Below are 19,530 nucleotides of genomic sequence, written 5' to 3'. Positions count from 1 at the left end.
CATAGCGTTAAGAAACGAACGATATAATATTTACGAATTACGTTTACATGATTTTTTTTTATGTGAAATAGAACTTGTATAAAAATTTCTTCTTATAATATGATGACGCTACATATTTCGGTGCCGGTGTTTTGTTTTATATTTCTTTACAAATATTGGTTCGAAGGAATTTAAAACAATCTTTAAGAAAACTCAACAAATCATTTTTTTTCTCTATATCTCTTAAACAATTTGAAATAACATGTCATTTGACTGATGTGGTTAAAAGTCAAGGGACAAGTGAGTTACTTTAATTCGATTTTTTATTAGGAGACGAGATAATTTTAAATTATGAATGCATTGGTCGTTTGTTTGAAACATATACCGACATTCATATATATAAATAAAAAAAAGTATTTAAATAAATAACATTAAGAATTGTGTAAACGTATCAAGCGATTTTTAATTTGCTCAGGTCTCGAGTACGTCCTAATTATGTTAATATGAAAGAAACGGACTGTCATTTGCTATCGTGTGTACCCAGTTTTATAAACTTAATTTTCAGCTTTTTAATGATGTAATTTATGACTAGGAGGTTCTTAAGCATCAAGGTGATTATGACATCACATTAATAGCTAAGATAAAATGTAAATCATTAAAGTTATATTGTATAATGTCAGTACTTTGTTGGCATGTTAGATAGCATATTTTAAAGTAAACCTGGGCGCACATGTGGTAATAAAAGGAGTGAACTGCGATGGCAACACGTGTTGAGAAGAATATGAATGTTTAATATTTTTATATTTAGCAGTAAGCTATACATGTGTAATGTAAAGTAATATATTGAATTGATATTAACTGACTTGTTTTTTGTTTTTTTAATTATATTCTCAAATTTGTTTACACACTTATAGTTTCATAGAGAGAACTATGCTGAAGATAATACAAGTGTGTGGGCATATGCCTATAATTTCGCCCTCAATACCCAATATTCATAGTTTTGAAGGTATGCCAATTCGCCACGGCTAGAGTCACAGTTATATTCTCTATTCCTTTCACTTTCATAATCCAATGGCTGAGACAATCTATCAAGACCGTAAAGTACAGGATCAACCCCTTAGTACTGCAACCTGTTGTGGTACTACATGCATGCGTGATTTATGGGAAATTTATGGGGCATTAACGTTTTATAATATATACATCATAAAATAATGTATATAAAAAACGATACTTATATTGTTTTCTTCAAAAACATTTGAGAGTTGAGACACACTTAGACTTTTTATTTTTTGTAAGCATAATGGGTACTGCGCAACCATAGATTGAAAAAATGTAACACTGGGTCAGCAATTCTGCTAATACTCATAATTAATTTTATAAGAACACTGTTGGTCATCGAACGCACCGTCTCTGTTCTCAATAGCATTATGACTAGCATAAATTAATTGTAACAGAAGTATAGTGCCAATAAACTCTCGAAACTTAAGAACGTGTATTCCTATAACATAATATACATACATTTTTAGGGAACAAAATCATACAACTTTTTGGTCCTTCGAGCCGGATTTAAAAAATATTCAAAATAATTTAATAGCCGTCCGTAGCTTTTATCACATCATTTTTATTACATCATTTTTATTACAAAGTCTTTTCTAATATGTTGAATTGATCGATTTTTATAAATGGCATTCAATTTATTATAGATAATCATCTTAATTAATGTTAATCTCTTTAAATACAGATTAAACTTTTAATTAAAAAGGTAAATGCTTAATGCGCGGCCGTGGTTGAAATATATAGAATAATGATAGTACTATAATGTAGCTGATTTTTGTAGACATTTTTGGGACCTACAAATCTCTATAATAAAGATCTATTTGTGTGTGTTATGATTTTAGATACTTAAATACGTTAAAAATTGAGCTAAATATGCTGTTCCATATCAATCGGATTTGTAGATTGCGTGACTGGAAAAACAAAACCCCAAAAATAAATATATACTATTAGTAGGAGACTGTGCGACCGTGACGTTGATTGATGTGTAGCAAAAATATACTATTGGTATTCATACTTGAGCAGCATTAATAAGAAGTTTAAACTTAAATTTACAGCGACTTTGCTTATAAAATGTTTATGTTTGCTTATAAATTTCCAACGCACTTTTAACACATTAAAATGACATTATATCAAATAATTTTCTTAGAAGTATTTTAGTGATGAACATTTATTTCCATTTAAAATAATATTTTATACAATAGGTATGTTTTGTAAACAAAATTTAAGTTTACACTTGTATTACTAGAGATCATAGGAAAAAAAATATAGCGATGGCAAGACCTACGTGGTTTTATTACTATATAATATTATAAGCTTAAGTTAAAACATATTATATACAATTTAAAGCTAAAGCTAATAATAATAATTGACAACACTTATGTTAGTCACCTTACTTAGTTTTTTTTGGGCAACAAATGTCGAAACCTTAAATATCGCCACTAATTTTAAAAATATATAAATTTTAATTAACAAATCGCTGTAGAGTTAGTGGCATTACTTACGGATCATTATTTTTAAAGTTAATACTAATTTTGTTTTTTTAAACATGATTTGCAAATGTAAGTAAGTATAAAATATACATAAATAAAATACTTAAATCCCAATAGGCTTAAGTTGCAATATACAATGATTTATACAAATAGCACCCTTTTACTACACAGAAAAGAGATAAAATGACATGCAATGATCCTTGTAATTTTATTATATATTTCTGGTGCCAAACATTGTTTTCAAGAGCAGAGAACAAGTCCGGCCTTAGCAGCGGCGGCGGGCTGGTCGGTGTAGTGGTTGGTAGAGGCAGCGAGCGGTCGTTCGTAGCTTTTGGCTCGTTTTCTCTTACCCCTGTAATAACTATTATCATTATAATTGAATTGCATTCAAAGATTTACAACTCTTAACGTCATCATAGTGTCGAGTGTCTATACTCGAAATGTCTAAACAAAATATCTTCTATATATGTTCATTACTTAAATAATTAATTATTCTCGTTTAGTAAATTGAATGTAATACGTTCTTTCTGTAAATGTAGGCTATTTCTATAACTAATAAAAAATATTGTTAAAATGTTCACCTAATAAGCATACGTATGTATCGGTGAGGCCTCACGTGCGTCTCGGGGAGGTCGACGGGCAGCACCAGCGACAGGTAGTGGTCGGCGCATGCGTACAACATCTCGTCCAGTTTTTCATGCAACTCGCTAAAAGTGGGCCGAGAGCGAGGTCGTTCTTTCCAACAGGAAAGCATCAAATTGTACCTAGAATTTAGAAATTAGAATTAAGGATTTATATGTTCATCTATCTTTAATTATTTGAAAGGCAAGACGAGTGGAATAAGTGATTCATATACCATAAGGCGTTTTTAAACATAAATTATTCCTCAATACAGATTAAAAAATAACATCTTAATCAAATATCGGTTTCACACGTTATGTCCCTCTAGTCTATTACACTAGCTCGCTCAATAATCAAATCTGAAAATAACTATACAAAGTAACGTAATGTGCAATCTCTACCTTTATTTACATACATAATAAATATAAATATAAAAAAAATATTACAAATTGCTATTAGAGGTAATATGTCCTAACAGTCGCATCGTGCACTCACAGATCGGGCGCGCAGTGCGGCGGGCGCGGCATGCGGTAGCCGGCCGCGAGCAGGCGCGGCAGGCGCGCGGCGCCCACGCCTGCGTACGGCGCGCCGCCCACCGTCACCACCTCCCACAGCACCACGCCAAACGACCATCTGCATAGACGTAGCATTTTTAAAACTAACATATTTTCTCTAGACAATTTCAGTCGTGAAGAGTAAGTCGTAGTCACTGCGTCTAGGTGATAAATATAGTTATAGATTTGTATAATGTATATGATAGGATCGGCCGACAGGCGCGGCAAGATCTGCTGTTTACTGGGGAAACCCTTCGTGACTTTCAATCTACTAGAGTTACGGCGTGGATAAGAGGAGTATGTCGTTGATGGATTGGCGATTGAAAAATGATTCAAGAAGATGCGATTGTAATTACGTTGCGCCGTGTGTTTTCCGTATTTTTTACATATAAATATTACTATTGGGTATATTAAACTGATGTATATGGCTTTTATCTTGCCACGATCGATCGGCTGGACTCTGATATATTAAAAGAATCGGTTTTTCGAAAGACGATTATAGCGTGTTAAAGGCTATCATAATATACAAGTAGACTTACTGATTGAATGTCGAAGCCATAATTATTATTATTACAACATTTATAAATAATATTAATTATTTTCATATAAAAGACTTCAACGCGCACTAAATAAATCATATTGAATAAAATACAAGTTTACTTACACATCACTTTGTGTGGTATATATTCGATGAGTCAAAGACTCAAGTGCCATCCATTTGACGGGCATCTTTCCATTACCTTCTTGCTTGTATTGGTTTTCTTGGTACACATCCCGAGAAAGACCGAAATCCGCAATTTTTAACGTCCTGTCTGCCGTCACTAAAACGTTTCTAGCTGCTAAGTCTCTATGGACCACACGATTCGAAGCTAGAAACTCCATGCCCATTGCAATTTGTCTACTAAATGAAAGAAGGTCTCGATAAGTGAGTTCAGTGTCACAAGCTCCTTCAAGGTCATACAGACGATTTGATACAAATTTCGTATCAGTGGACTTGTTTTTGAAGAAATAGTTGCGATCGTTTATTCCTACTTTGCTATTGTTATAGTATTTTAAATTCCGTCGAGATATCATCATTTCCCACGAACATCTGTAAGTAAAATTAGCGTAGTTTGAATCTGAGTAAGTCTTTAACATTGTAATGCTATCATGCTTAAAGGTATCGAGCTTTTACGAGTAAATAAGTTAGTCGTATAACTGTAAACAGTTTTCAAGCTTTTCTTCACACGAAGCTAGATAAAAACGCCAGAAGATATTATAAGTAAAATAATTTTCATATCGTTACGATTTTATTTATACATTTTTGTATTATTATCACTATTAAGTTATTGTCCCGAACATAGCTTTCTGAGATAAATGTCTTAATTAGATTTAGAGATAAACAATTTTATTTTAAAATTTAGACATAAAAAATGTTATTGCTTTTTACTAATTGATATATTCCTAACATTTACAATGTCTTCTAACCTGAGGTATGAGAGAAGGTCTCCTCGGCTGCAGTATTCGGCCACAATGAGTGGCCTGCGCCCGCTGCAGCAGCCGATCAGACTCACTACATGCGGATGGGCACCCACGCTCTTCATCAGCTCCATCTCCGCACGGAACGAGCGGATTTCGTCCACAGATGGAAAGCCTAATCGATACAAAGTATGTCTTTTATCGGTGGAACTTCACTTTGATATATTTTTTTATATCAATGAGAATTGATATACATAGATCATCGTTTGCTACATACATACTTGGCTTACCTTTAAGCATTTTAACAGCAACATCTTTGTTGCAAGGTGCAAACGTGCCTCTCCGTACCACCCCGAAGGCACCCTCTCCTATAACCTCGTGCAGCAGCAGGCGCTCAGGGCGCACTTCCCACTGGTCTTCGGTCCCTGGCTCAGAGTTCACGATGTCTATGTCTCCTTCTTGAGCTATTTTCTCGAAGTCCTGTTAAGATTCAAATTGTGTGTTGAGTTTCACTTTGTGAACACGTGTAGAAAATAACGTGTATATTTCAGAATTGACTTTTTACTAAAACAGTGTATGTTACCCTATCGTAAATACGGGATTGGATAGCTAGCAGGCGACGGCGCCAATAGACCACAACGAACAACAGCGCAGCCAATACCAGCAGTGAGGAAGACCAGGCTGCTCCAAACAGCAGAGTCACTGAACTCGATGTTTGCTCCAACACTGTAAGATGTACACATTACTACAGTTAAAGGATCGATGCCGACGATTAATATAAAGAAAATATTATATATTATTGGCTCTTGCACGTTATGTTTGCCTCGACAGCAGCCTGTTAACTTATATAAATATTATTCCACTGAAGCTATATGATTAATAAATTATATTCTAAAGATAAAATATTTTTCTATTTGATATTTACTTACAGGAGAAAGCAGCTTACAGAGCTTAGGAACAACAGAATGAGTAGCAAAAGTCTTAAAATGAATTTTGAAGGTAACAAGATAACAATAAAACAAGTATACGCACCTACTGAAACAGCAAACGAAAGGCAAAGAAATAAAAAACGTATCATTATTATTATTATTATTTACTTACAAGGGAAAAAATCGTGTCGACTAGTCCGTGCCGCGCCGCTGGCGGAGAGCGCGGCCACTGACACGTTGTACAGACCCGCACCGCGTACTCGCTGGAACTGCACCTCCGTCACGTTCTGTGCATAGACATGATGAATTAGTTCATCTAATTTCTTAAAGTAACCGGTGAGGTTTTAGTACGAACACTTTGTGTGTGTGACCACTATCGTCAATGCGCAGTAAATATTATAGCATTTAAGTGTATGCGCTGCATTGTTTGTGTTCCTTCCCTCTAATAATTCTTTGAAATAACAATCCGACACTACGGTATACAGTACAGAGGCAGTTTTCCGTGCTTTCCGTACACAGCTTATAGATTGGCTCAACCTCGAAGTTGAATCCTCGTGGAAGAATTTTGGAATCTGCAGCCTTGTATTTAGCCACTAGACCAACGAGTCAGTTCATATGTATATCCATGAAACATGAGTTCATCTTCAATGGATACTAAAATGCGTGTCTCTATTTATTTATAAAGAAATAATCACGAAAAAAGTCTAACCCCTGAAACTGAAAAATTTCGCACAGAATCATTCGTCCGCAGCGTTATATTGTAGAGCATCGGTGCTCGTCGCGGTCGAGCCCAGCGCACTCGTACTATCCATAGGTCATCATTCTCATACTTAAAAGGATGTAATGTTACATTTTTGGGTATATCAGGCACTGAAAAGAATAATGTCAATTATTTACTTACAATCTATAATAACAAGCATTAAGGTACATCAGTAACCGTCATTCACGTTTATTGATAAAGCGAAGAAGAAGAAAGTTTGAAACATAAAGTTATATTCTTGTCATAAAATATAAAACAAATACAATATTCATCAAAGTCTAGAGAGAACAAGCCAACCTTTTTTATTTAACCTATTGTGAAAAGGTTTAGAAAAAGTACTGGCTATTAACATTATACATACATGTTATAGTCATTAAAAGCTAAATTATATCTTGGTCGCTGAGTGCCAAAGAGAAGATAATCACCAATATCGGGGTTTACCGTACCTAAAATGTACAGAATACTTAATATATTTCGATACATACTCGTATTTTTTGTAAAACAGTAATAGTTGTGATTATTGGTACCGATTTCACATCGGTGTATAACGTGAAACGACATCTTTGGTGATTCAGGTAAGACTGGGTGTGAAATTGCGGACGCAGTTGATTAATAGCTAATTTGTTAATTATGGGCCCGATACAGAATAATCTGAGATATCATTGAGAAAGATGACGACACTCTACCAATAATATTAATAAACAAAAATAGTCAATTATTTAGTAAGCGTTAAGCACAAAGAGACAGTCCCAGATTATAATGCGCTAGTCGAAAGGAAGACCAGATGCAACCAAAGAAAAAGAGAAGATGACATGAATCTGCATACTGTCAAATATATATGTTTATACAAAACAATATACTTCTTTGGCTTCTGTTTGGACGCCTGAATATAAAAATGACGAATTTTCATTTAAATTTACATATACCATTTAATACCTTTCTTACTATAAGGAATTCCTGTGTGAAATTTCATCTTGCGGGAACCGTCGGTTTAGGCATAGCGTTGTATGACAGTCATTTTACTCGACTCGGTCATGTCTTATCGTAAATACTGAGATTCTGTACTAGAATCCCATAGACAATTTTCACGTTTATCAGTTCACGTATTCTTAAGGCAATTATTAGTGTAATGTATTTTTAACTTTTCTCCGCCATCGTGCTTAAAATAAAGGCCATTATTGCCGTAATGGCAAGGAATGCAACATGAAAATTGATCGAGATCAATAATATTCAAATAAATAAGGTAATAAATGTTTTATTTAAATAACTGTGTTTAATAGTGTGATTTAATATATCCTTACGAGGAGCACATTGAGGAAACTTTTCGCAGGCTGGTGTTCGGTAAGTTTGAACTGTGGTTCCGTATTTCCCAGTCACTCGGATTGTACAACTATCGTCGAGAGGCAAATCGTCTATTGAAGTTTTACGTTCTTGGTACGGCTGCAGACAATTAAAAATTAAAATAAATATTTATAAAAAAAACTACTAGTTATATTATATTACATTACATTTTTCTATTTATTTAATTACTTTAGATATCATATAATCTTAAATAAAGTTTTGGATCAAAACCGAGCAAGAATCGCAAAATTGTCATGTGCTTAATTTTTGTTTATCGTGACGTCTCGTGTTCATAAATATCATTAGGTAACCTGTATGTGTCCTTTGAATAATCTGTGTTGGATACACAGCCCACCTTGGAGCAGTAGAGTGGAATTAGATTTAAACTTCTCTTTATAACCATAAGTTTTAAAAGCAGTGGAAAATTAGTACTGTTACTTTAGTATTTTTCCGAACGGTAAGCTTTGAACTTACTTTTATCTTTATCTGAAACAGATTTCCTTGTGTTTTCTTGTTGCAGGAATTTAAGACATCAAAACATGAATCTGAAGCTGTAATCATTATAGAATAATATATTATAATTGTTATTTAAATTTTATATTGATGATAAAATAGTAAATTTAACCAAATTTATCCGATCATCCTCAAATACTAACAAAAGAGAAACCATTCATGTGATGGTAGGAATTAATTAAACAAATTAAGTATTATTTTTAAAATCTTAACTTACTGTCTGTTGTGTTCCAAGAAAAATTTGCTTTCAAGAAATATTCACTCTTCCCATTTTTTGTTAAAAATTCAGAGAAACGTATTTCAATGTCATATGATTTGTTTTGTATATTTCTCTTGATGATTTCCCAGGACTTCACTTCTGGACCTCTTTTCCATAGAGATGGCACACCGACTTCGTTTAAAGTAGTCATCCAAAAGCTACTATTACCGGAGGGTGTGAAAATTCTACCATACCTTTCGTTCGGTTCTATAAGTATATAATTAATCTGAAATAAAGTCTTAATAATATAGTTATTACATATATCTATAGTAATACATTTTTATTTTCTTTTCTTTATTAATAAATAGCACTTGTGTGAAGTCGGGGTAGTATATACTTGAATTGAATAGAAGTAACGTATTGGCTGAATGTTATTCAGGCCGCTAGTTGATTGGCGCCGATTTAGTGAAACGACTAGGCTGTGAATTGAAAGGCTAATAAAAGTTAAGATAGCTGGCTGCAACATATGCAGTATAAATTAAAGTACAGAATTAAGAATAATATTAAATACAAAAACGAATTAAGCGATTTCATTTAACGATAAAAAAACTTACGATTTCTGTATTTTTTTTGTCATTGATCAATATTATCAATTGCATGAACTTTGAGGGCGTCACTGCGATGTCTATTTTAATTTCTGATTGACATTTTACACTTATCGCTTGGGTTTCGTTTGAATTTCTCCCCTCACCTTCAACAACAAACAAAATGAGTATAAAAATCTTTATTTGAAAACTTGCTATAGTCGGCGGTTTCAGATGCAATATATGTACCTATACGCATATTTCGTGAAATTTAAGAGCAGCTACAGTTTCACTGATTTGTTGCCATTTATAGTTCCAGCTCCGCTCTGTAGCTTGTTGCTCAAGCTTAATTATTTAGTAAAAAAAAACAAATCGGTTTCTTAGTTCCCGATATTAGTTTGACCGACGTCAATTATATCATCTTATTTTTTAAATATAATTATTTACCGTTAACAGAATATTTTTTTCGTTATCATTTCGGTCTTAAATATAGTTGAATACTTACTCATAAAATTTGTATGACACGCGTTACGTTTTATTTGCGTCTGAAACAATAAGATACAAAAAAAAATTAAGTATTGAAAATAATAATTCTATTATTTTCAAAATTATACATTAAACAACATAGGATTTTTATAAAGTTTATATTATACTTTTGTATTGAAATAGAATAACTTTTAGAATATTTAATTTTTTTTGGAATACAGTATAATGTTTAAACATTCAAAATTGGATTGCAGTAGAATGTTATTACTTCTGAAACGGAATTATCAAAACCGTAGACGTTTATAACGGAAGGTTACGGCTTTGATCGTGAAAGATTGACTCATTGATAAGCTTAGTAGTTGTTTGTCAACATATATACTGAAATACCCATTTGGAGGTTACCCTTTTCCGCTGTCGTACTACTATGAAATTCTTAATTTTATTATTTGATAAATATTATAAGATGTCACATAGCGTAACCAACACTGTTTCTCGATATATTACGTTCAAAATAGAGGTTTCGAAAAGAAAAACAGACAGTAAACAGAAATAATTTTGTAATATTATACATACATACATATTTGTCGCGTATATAAATCAAATATTTTAACTGTCTTTATCTCGCCGGGTGATAAAAGAATGATCTTCAAGTCCAATGGTAATACAAATCATATGGTTTTACTCGTTATTAATTTTATTAATCTAATTTTATGTTCACTCTTGATTATATCTATCTAATTTTCACCGCCTATCAACTAACAAAATTGGATACATAAATTGAAATAAAATCTGAAAGCATAAAAGTAGCATACAACAACAAGTCTGCGCGTGCGCACCGTCACGGCGCGAATAGCGCAAGCCGCAAGCATTACAATGCGCAGCGTAGCATGTTGCGTACTTCGTCCGAGTGTCGGTGAGGTCTCGAATATATATATGAAATGTGTCTCGTAGCGTTGATTAGTGTACGCTGCGTGAGCGTGTGAAACAAACACAAGCAACACTGTCGTCAGTTTCGTATTTATTCGTATTCGTATATACATATGTATTTGGTAGCTTTAATTTTGGTACGTTCGAAGAGATACTAAATATAATATACATTTTCCTTTTTTAAATATAATGTGGTTTATATTAAGTACATACCTTTAATTTATATTATATACATACCAGACGTCTGGTTTTTCTCTTATTTGTTACTTCTGGGATCTATCATTTCTTACTCAAAATGAGTGTCTCAATAGTCTGTTCTGTCCGTGACAGAGCTCATTATTATTAAGCTAATTTTAATTACACATTGAATATAAATAATAACTACCCCTCTGTAGCGGATATAAGATTAAGTTGATAATTTAACAAAATAGCCATTTAATATAAATTAATAATAAAGATTAATTAAACTAATATTGTTGGTATTGTTGGTCAATATTATGTAACGTGTTTCATATTGATTAAGGATTATTTTCGTATCGGCTGAACTCACTATATCTGCGCGGAGAGTACTAATAAAAGTTTGTATAAGATAGGAGGGATTACGATCAACTATTAATATCACCTGTTTGATACATAAGTACAGTATTAGTTTTCAGATTTCACACGATTATTAGGTTGACTTACCTATATATGCAAAAAAAAAATTAAACATATCTAAAAATAAGATCGATATTTCGGATCGATATTTGTTTTCAATTTAAATGTGGAAATGAATCGTTTTATTATTAGATTAATATTTATTGATTCGCATACGTGTAGTTAATGTAACAATTTTAAGATTCATATAATTGATTTGTAAATTATGGGCTTGGTGTAAACTTATAAAATTATAACTGTACATAATCTATTTTTCCTTTTTTGAACTACACAGTTTAATTAAGACTAGGCTTTGTGCAAGCCCGTCTGGGTAGGTATCACACACTCATCAGATATTCTACCATTAACAAAGGTAGTCAGTATTGGCTATGTAGGAATGGTTAATATTTCTTATAGTGCCATCGTCTATGGGTGGTGACATAAAAAATACAATGTTGGGCATCGTTTTAATTAAGCTGTTTATAAGTAATTTTTATTCAGATAGTATAATGAAAGGAACTTGGAGTAATTTTAACATTGTAGATTTGCTTTAGAAGTCGCTCATTTAAAGCATTTTTATCGCAAGCATTATTGCAACCATCATTTTTTCTGATGGGACTACTATACAGGTCCGGCCGGAGCAGAAATTCCAAAGCTATTGCTTTTTTCAGACAATTATTTTGTACAGAAATAATTTATAAATTGTATTTAATTCAATTTTGTTCTGGCTCGTGCTCTTGGAATTATAATAACTAAATAGATTACCAGATACTGATACCAAGTCTACTATTACTTTTAACGCAAAAGTTTGTGAGTCCTGCGATCACGCATAAATTACGTCACAGACCATCTACTATCAGGTGGCCCATTTGTCCGTCGCCTACATGACATAAAAAAAACTATGATGTGTGACGACAAAGCTTGAGAAATGACGTTGGACAAAGACTAATATCCCATTGGAACAAATTTTAGGTCCACTCCATATAATATTATAGAAAGATTATAAAATAATTAATAATATAAAAAAGCCTATGCGATTTAAAAATTTACACATTATAATAGAATTGCTTTATTAAATAAATATCATATTGTGTGATTTTACACCTTTGTATACTCACCGAGTCGAAAAATAAATCACTGCACACAGCTTCCGTAAGGTCTTTTATCTGGTTAAATGAAGCTGGAAGATCCTTAAGTAGCAATTCTTCGCCAATAGTCGACCAAACGTTCTTACACAATATTAAAAATAAAATAAATCCGTTCTTCATTTTAAAAAATATTGTTTATCAAATTAAAATTTATCATAATTGTAGAAAAGCTATTTAATAGCAATGAAGAAAACGCCTGGTGAGCCAAAAGTTTAATAAGAATTATTGAAATTCAAAGTTAATAATGCTTCAGTAACTTTCGGTTCAGTTATAATAGGCACACGTGAGAGTTCGAATCGCGCACACTCCGATTGACTACGTTCTGAACTGGGGCGTTGTGGACCGTCGCCGAACTTACGGGCGGGCGCCTTCCACCACTCGCAACTTTTTTAAAACAATCACTAAAAACTCATTCAGCCCGGTGATTGATTGGTTCAAATATATTTATTACCTATTACTCAATACTTTATCACGTTACGCTATACATTTGATAACAGAAGTGAGCAATAAGTAGTAATGCGTAATTTTACGCGTAAACAGATTGCAACCGACGTTACTATATTGTTGTGCAAAAGTTACCTTTTGACCTAAGTATGTTATGAATAATTTGGAAAAGTATAAAAGCATTGCAATATATACTGAACAATCAGAAGAAAACGGTATTTTACATAGAACAACCGTGTTGAACAAACTACTTCTAATCTAACTTTCATATTGGAATATCGTATAATTTCAGAATTTACATAAATATGGTGTGTTTATATTCTGCAATAGATATTGAAAAAAAAAAATCCTACTTTTTGACTGCTATTTTTTTTGTTTAAAATAATATAAAAGTGTTCAACTTTTTCAAATATGAATTAATAATAACTACTGTATAAATCTTGACCTTATGTTAATAAAGTCTATACTTTTTCAAATAATAAATATATATATTTTAATTACCCTAAAGGAAAATTGTGGTTCGGAGCGTTTTCTAACCGAACGTTGCAAAAACACAAATACCTACACAAAAACTTATTTTAAAAAAGATAGATCGACTGCAATAACAATTTGTAATATAAAGTGCACAATATATTTTTATTATAATAAAAAAATAAGTGTTTCAACTGATTTGTCATATATCGTAATATATCATAATTTATTGGCATGTTAATAAAATAAACTTTGCAAATATGATCTAATTTTTTGCTGTGTACTTACTTTTAGTCGTCTCACTAAGACATATTCCAAGCACGAGCGTCATTCATTCAAACTAATAGACAAAGACAGTTTAACGTGGAGGGGCGCGCCTTTGTAAATGAATAATATATATTTTATAAATAATGAATATATTTTAAAACATTTTCTATAAATAAAAATAGCATGCAACACTTTGCTCTTTAGATGTTTAGTTCTAGTTATCATACATCGTGTATTAATTTGATTATTGTATAGCGTTACATTAAAAACTAAGGACCCATCCTGGTTTCGCACATTTGCAATTCATTAATAAAGAAAATGAGAAGTGCGCTTCGCAAGGAAATATTATGTAAGTATGTTTATTTTATTACGTTTATTTATTTATTAGTTTATATCAGTATGTATAAATGAGGAATATCAATAATCATTATTGTTGTGAAACATAGACCAAAATCTGTCCACGGCTTATAGATTCAAATTAGGATAATTTTACCTGGCAAGGTCAAGATGTTATAGATATAGCCAGTTATGCGACCACCCGTTTCGCAGCGAATGATTTTTTTCGTTGCACATCGTTAGAAAACGATGATATCTTCTAAAGTATTCAGTCGAACGTTATTGTGATATAAAAACAATCAAACTTTAAACAATTTTAATCTTTGTCAAATGCCTAAGCTAAGAACAATATATATAAATAATATGGATTAATTATGAATTGGAGAAAATTTTCAAGTAAATTGTCATAATGTAAGTATTTCCTAAGGTTTTGCCAGCACTTGCCATATAAGCGTACAAAAAAACTTTTTTGACAAAACACCGACATTTTTCAGCCATTTTGTACAAAATATTTATTATATTCAGAAATTATATATATAAACCTAAAGAGTTAAGTAAGTTTACCGCTCTTTCTATGAGTGAAAAAGTTTTTAGTTTTGACGAAGTTAGTGGTGATAGAGGGAGAAACAAAAAGTGACTTTGTTTTATACTATTTATAGATATAGATATATATTGAGATAAAAGTTTTAGCCATTATAAAGACAGAATGTCCAATATTAAATTTAAATTTATATTTAAAAAAAAAAAAGCATTTCGATGATTTTTTGATTTATTATTATTTTATGACTTTTTTAACACACCAGTTATAGAGGCACACAATAGTAAGTATTTTACATTTTCAAAAAATAATTTTGTTGAGACTAGAATGTATCACTTTTTCAAATATCTGTCTCTGATTTATATTTATAATTTCGAACGGTAAATGATCAAACAATTCTCTTGAGGATTTATTCAGCACAACGTAACGGTTGTCCTCTTTATTTTAAACCTTATTTTATCTCAATTAGATGATTTGCATACATTTTACAAGAGCGTACGTAACCGAATTCAATTTTCTGAATGTTACTTATTTTTCATTTTTTAAATATGTATAAAATAAAAATTTTTTAGTTTTACTTTTTTTTGCATTGCTTAAATTTTATTAGAATTAGATTCAAATAGAACATAAGAGTAACGAAATGATATACCTACTACTTGAATGTGAATTCGACTGAACGTATGGGGCCAAAATTATTCAGAAAACAATTATTTTGAAATTGTAATGTAAAGCCGGGCACGGTCGAGCTCGAAAATATTTTTCGATGTCGTTCAAATTATAGACCTAAACATATTTTAGACATGCCTTGACGAATTAAAAAAATACATTTTGACGGTATATTTTTTCTTTCTAGCATTAAGCTTGTTGTATGCTATAAAAATTAATAGTAATAGTTGTAAAGTTTATATTTATAGCCGCATTCATTTGTCTATAAAAATACTTCATGGCGTGTCAAACTATTTATTCTCCAGGTGGTTTTTATAGCTTTTAGTAAATATCACCTAGAAAAACACTATAAATAATATGGTGTAGGTCCGCATATTCTACTACTCGGGACAGACATTTATACAACACATTAGGCACGCTCGATTCATTTCCCAGTCAAAATCGATCGAACATGAATTATTTATTGAGTTGGAACGAGGCACTGAAAGAATGATACGACCGTCAGAATAAATGCTGTAAAAAATAACACTACCTGGCCTCTAAAGTCACCTACTTGTTGCACCTGCAGGTTTACATTCCGTTATTAGACATTCGTAAATATGGCGATATAGCTATATTTTTTTGTCTTAGTTTCAAATAATCTCATATTAAAAAAATAACCTACAATATTACATATAAAAAAGGTTTTTTAGAGATTTATTCTGCCCAATTTCATATCGAAAATAATCTTAACATTTATTCAGATATATTCATATATTATAATCACACTAAACCTCTTTGTTGTGTATTAAAACACTTAATATATATTTAATATTAAAATTCAGGCTTCTGGCAGAGCCATATATAACAAACACATATATAGCTCTCTGGCCTAGGTACTGTCAAAGAGAGAGAATATAGATGCTATTCTCTCATAAATACCAAAGACAATTATTACTTACAAGTTGTCGCCCGCGGTTTCTCTGGCGTTTTAGGGATTGGTTGTCATGTGCTAGGCAAAAAAAGTAGCCTATGTCCTTCTTTTCAGTTCAAATTTGCTTCATACAAATTCAAATTTTGTCAAATTCGGTTCATTGGTTTGGCAGTGAATGAGCAGACAGATAGAGGTATTTTCACATTTATACTATTATAGTATATATAGAATATAGTATAGAATTATAGAATTAGTCATTCTTAACATTATGTAATACGATTATTGTATGATAAAAATATGAAGAGTTATATTCGATCTGGATGTTCTATCTCAATCTATCATATAAATGTATGATAACGAAGTCCGTCAATGAATAATCAGTTTTTTTTTTGCATTTCTAGGAACCATTTACTACCCTTCAAGTGACTTTTAAGTGATGTTATCCGAGCGATAACCTTCTAAACGACTAACCAATTCGTCATTCAAATAATAGCAATCAAAATAATTTTTTAATATGCATTTTATGTTCTTTAGAAATCCACAATATATAGAATAGGCAAGAATTATTAAATCCGATGAAGAAAAATGTTAACTTATCTTTAATTCGAAATACTATGATGGCCGAAAAATAGGGAAGGTTACGTAAATTTTATTAGCAATATTTATTTATTTATTTTTTAATAGGACAACCAACATTAGATATAAAATTACATCAAAATAAAAAAAAATACATTTCAAAATTATCTAAGAAAAAGTTCATATCTCATACACTATCATATTGTACAATATGTATTAAAAGTATAAATTAAATATAATATAAGCATTAATTAAAGATAGGAGTGTAATACATTTTTTTAACAATTATATAACTAATAAAACCAATTAAATATACGATAATATTAGAAATGAGCACAAATAAAATTCTTTATTTTTCGATTGAACTGAGGGCGAGTATCCGTTGTTATATTTTATAAACAAAACTTGCCTTGAACCCATCCGATGGGATATCCAATCAGGAACATTATTCAACAGCTCACCGAATGTTCTTAAGTATTAGAGGTTTTGGTGTATGCAGCAAAAAAAAAATGTCTGAAATTAATTAACCAAAAGATTCCATTAAATTTCAGTCCAGACTTGAGAGTCAATTGATCATTGATTTATAAAAACTGCAACTAAAACTTACTAAAATACCAAACCCAAAAGAAGTTTATTATCCTCAAAAATAATAACCTGAACACCGATTTTCATATTTGAAACATTGAAGAAAGGCGAACTTCTATACAAACTCATCCCTAATTTTATCCGTATACAATTTATACAGCGTATTTGTAAATATTGATTATGAGTTATGTCCCATTTACACACAATCAGACGCGTAAACACCGATTTCTATATTTGTAACTTTCAAAAATGACGAACTTTCATCCCATATTACACCCTCGTAGATGACGATTTATTAGAGAAGCTTTAACAATTGACCTCAACTGATTAACAAAAGTCAAGTCGGAACAATTAATAAAAAAAAAAACAAAATTGATCTATATTGGAAGGAACTGTAAGCATCCTACTGATTTAAATAATTTATTTAAACTAACTTTCACGTACAGGACATACTTGTACGTCTTTAAGAAAACTGCATTTGTGTCTCTACTTGGAATATTTTATGGAAAATTTACGCAATACTTTAAGCAGTTTTACTCTAAACTCATACAGTTATGTAATTTGTACTTTCCGTCATTTTACGTCTGGAAATCGACTTTTTATTTGCTTTTTTAATTATGTTGCTTTTAATTTTTGATTATACCCGTTTTGTTTTATTAATATATGTATATCGAAGATTGTTTATCGGTGTCTATACCGCCGATTGTAAATCGATTACAAAGAAAATATTCTACCCGTCAAAGTAAAATATTGGTAGAGGTACCAAACAAATATTTCTTCATTTGTTAATTTTATATATAATCGATATTTTTTCTTATATATCAATTTTAATGAATGTACTTATTTTTATTTAATCCTTTCTTAAAGGCAGAAAACTGAAGAGTCCGCACCTGTTCTTTCACATTTGAGCAAAAGCAAGGCAAAGCAAAAAACTGTATAAACACATGTAAACACACACTTCAGAAGTAACTGACTAGGTATCGTAAATATTTAAATATAGACTTAATACATATATTTTTTAATATATTTTCACATATTTATTTTAATTTAACTAATTAATATATATTTAATCAACTAATGTATTTATATCATCGTCTACTAATTTCACAAAGTAAGACCCTTTATCATAACGCGTCTTGTGATGAATAAAAAGATAGAACATAAATATTACCTATTATACAAAAAAAATCTTATAATGCTTTATCAATTTCCAATTACAGGAAAAAAATTCATTCATAAAATCAGAACGAATAACGTCACTTCTTTTCTTGTCAATTTGCCTGCGCCATATTAAATGTATTTTTACTGCTATAATATTTTCCGCGTTTTGTACTTTCCGCTTATAAATATTCCGTGTACTTACGAGTACACCATATATAATGTACTAAATATTGGCTTTAAATTCAGTTCTAGATCTGACACAATAAATATACATATGTACTTATATGATATTATTTATTCATCAAACCGCATTACAGCAGCGTTGTGAAATAATTTTCAAACCATCTCAAGGAAATGAGACCTAGCTCTATTCTTAAGTATTTCTCTTCACAGATTTACAGAAAAATATCACAATTTATACCGCATTGGTAATCTATTCCTGAAATGATTGCATGAGATATTTTAAATAAGAAGACGATAAGGACCTAACATACGGAAATATTTGTCCTCTCAATTATAAAAGGACATTAGCTTTTGAAATACTCAGTCTAAAAACGCAATAAGGTCGAAAACCTTTGAACAATTTCCGTGTCATACACATTCACACTATGTTTTTTTTGTTATATATTTATTTTTTGCCAGAGGGCACCGATCGATTTCGTCAGCTACCTGGGCATTTGATATAACCTTCACTCGTATTTCATTAGCAAAGGCCGGTCAATAACCTATGAAGATTAAGATGTCGAATATTAGTCTCGACATTTATTTCATCATAAAATTCTATTAACTTATGACGTAAAAGGACTATAATTATAATTAGTGGCATACCTAAGCTCTTAATCATATTCGTATTTTTCGCACCCGCCTTTTAATAAATGGTACCGAATTCCCA

General features: G+C 31.2%; 1 protein-coding gene across 2 annotated transcripts; it reads right to left on the bottom strand.

Annotated features, from left to right (window-relative positions):
* Positions 1-2,315: 2,315 nt before the first annotated feature.
* On the bottom strand, positions 2,316-12,994 carry LOC125070234 (tyrosine-protein kinase receptor torso-like). Of its 2 annotated transcripts, none has more exons than XM_047680009.1 (15): positions 12,652-12,994; positions 9,990-10,029; positions 9,515-9,651; positions 8,919-9,186; positions 8,663-8,739; positions 8,149-8,287; positions 6,797-6,957; positions 6,260-6,374; positions 5,742-5,884; positions 5,449-5,638; positions 5,168-5,333; positions 4,365-4,790; positions 3,642-3,779; positions 3,107-3,289; positions 2,316-2,886 (listed from the first exon to the last, which is right to left on the bottom strand). In XM_047680009.1, exons 1-15 carry the CDS (start codon positions 12,799-12,801, stop codon positions 2,766-2,768), a joined length of 2,454 nt encoding a protein of 817 aa, XP_047535965.1. In that variant the 5' UTR covers positions 12,802-12,994; the 3' UTR covers positions 2,316-2,765. The 2 variants fall into 2 exon arrangements, with proteins under 2 accessions (XP_047535965.1, XP_047535967.1); XM_047680011.1 differs by having other exon boundaries at positions 2,316-2,877.
* Positions 12,995-19,530: the final 6,536 nt, after the last annotated feature.

The sequence above is a fragment of the Vanessa atalanta genome, chromosome 17, assembly GCF_905147765.1.
Source record: "Vanessa atalanta chromosome 17, ilVanAtal1.2, whole genome shotgun sequence".
Classification (NCBI taxonomy): Eukaryota; Metazoa; Arthropoda; class Insecta; order Lepidoptera; family Nymphalidae; genus Vanessa; species Vanessa atalanta.
Note: the sequence above shows the minus strand (reverse complement) of the source record. Positions and strands in the feature narration are given on the sequence as shown.